At 35.9% G+C, this 1,316-nt stretch overlaps 1 protein-coding gene across 1 annotated transcript; it reads right to left on the bottom strand.

Moving 5' to 3' along the window:
* Positions 1 to 255: 255 nt before the first annotated feature.
* LOC118052654 (E3 ubiquitin-protein ligase ATL23) lies at positions 256 to 843 on the bottom strand. The gene is given in 1 exon segment (XM_035063656.2): positions 256 to 843. A coding segment is annotated over 1 exon segment (492 nt). The 5' UTR covers positions 829 to 843; the 3' UTR covers positions 256 to 336.
* Between the last annotated feature and the right edge of the window lie 473 nt (positions 844 to 1,316).

Genomic DNA, 1,316 nt, shown 5'->3' on the forward strand with positions numbered 1-1,316 from the left:
GACCAAAGTAAACTAGGATTTGGTGGTCGAATTGCGTCCCTTTCTCTTCGTGACAAAACTTAAATTCATGCCTATATGTCCATTAATTAAGCTAATTAATGGTCCAAAGCAAAGTTGTGAGATATTTCCACGGTGAAAATGTTTCCAGCATTTGCTCTGACAGAAATTGCCAAGGAGAATTCTGATAGACCATGCCAAGAACCAGGTCTGATTAACAACCCATGCACACACGGCGTCAAGAAACTCGAGACATAATTAACAATACACTGCATCGTTAGCAATCCTAAATAAGAAACTCAAGACATAATCATCAACTTTTAATTAATCTTTAAAATTTCAACAAGGATTGTTCTCTGGAGAAGCAGAAGCACTGGAGAACTGAGCATCAAGCTTTGCCCGACAAACAGGACAAACAGAGTGCTTGGAAAGCCAAGTATCAGCACATTCCAGATGAAACCCGTGATTGCAACCAGGAACTATCCTAGCCAGCTGTTCACTTTCAATGTCATCTAGACAAACAGCACACTCAGTCCCCAAAACAAGCTCTTTCCCGGTGACCTTAGGCAACTTCTCTAGCTCCGATGATGACAGACCCTTCTCTGTCACAGCTTTTACCGGTAAAGGAATGTTCTCTGGTTGATTATTAGAAGCATACCATAGGAGACAAATATAGATAAAAAACACTACGCTCATACCTACACATGGCAGAAAAAGTGCCATAAGCACATAGACAAGCATGCTGTTGCCGGTGGTGAAGGAAGCGTCGCTGTTGAAGTTCAAGGGGGCTGGTGATGGAGTGGGTCAGTGAATAGGAGGTGGTGTGACCATGGCGCATTATAGGGGCTGCGACAAAAGCAGAGGAAAGAAGTTGGAATATGGACATGAGAGGATGGGAGAGCTGCGGGCTTAAAGGGAAGGTTGGTGGAAGATGACGTGGACTCTGAAGGGGAAATGGTAGCGGTTAGTACGTGGATCATTACAACTGGTTTGTTTTTAGGTTTTAAAGGTACTTTAAAAAGAAAATAATTTTTTAATTTTTTTTTAATATTTTTAGATTATTATAATATGTTAATGTTAAAAATAATTTTTTAAAAAAATAAAAAATATATAATTTTAATATATTTTCAAATAAAAAATACTTTAAAAAATAACTGCAACTACGTTTTAAAATACACTCTTAGTTATTATAGAATTTAAGTATGGATGTATTAACTTACAAATAAAATTAGTTTTTATTTATTTAAAATACTTTATTTTACTAATTAAAATGATATTGATTTTAATTTTATGAGCTAACTAGATTACAATTTAATTTC

Source organism: Populus alba, chromosome 2 (assembly GCF_005239225.2).
Source record: "Populus alba chromosome 2, ASM523922v2, whole genome shotgun sequence".
Classification (NCBI taxonomy): domain Eukaryota; kingdom Viridiplantae; phylum Streptophyta; class Magnoliopsida; order Malpighiales; family Salicaceae; genus Populus; species Populus alba.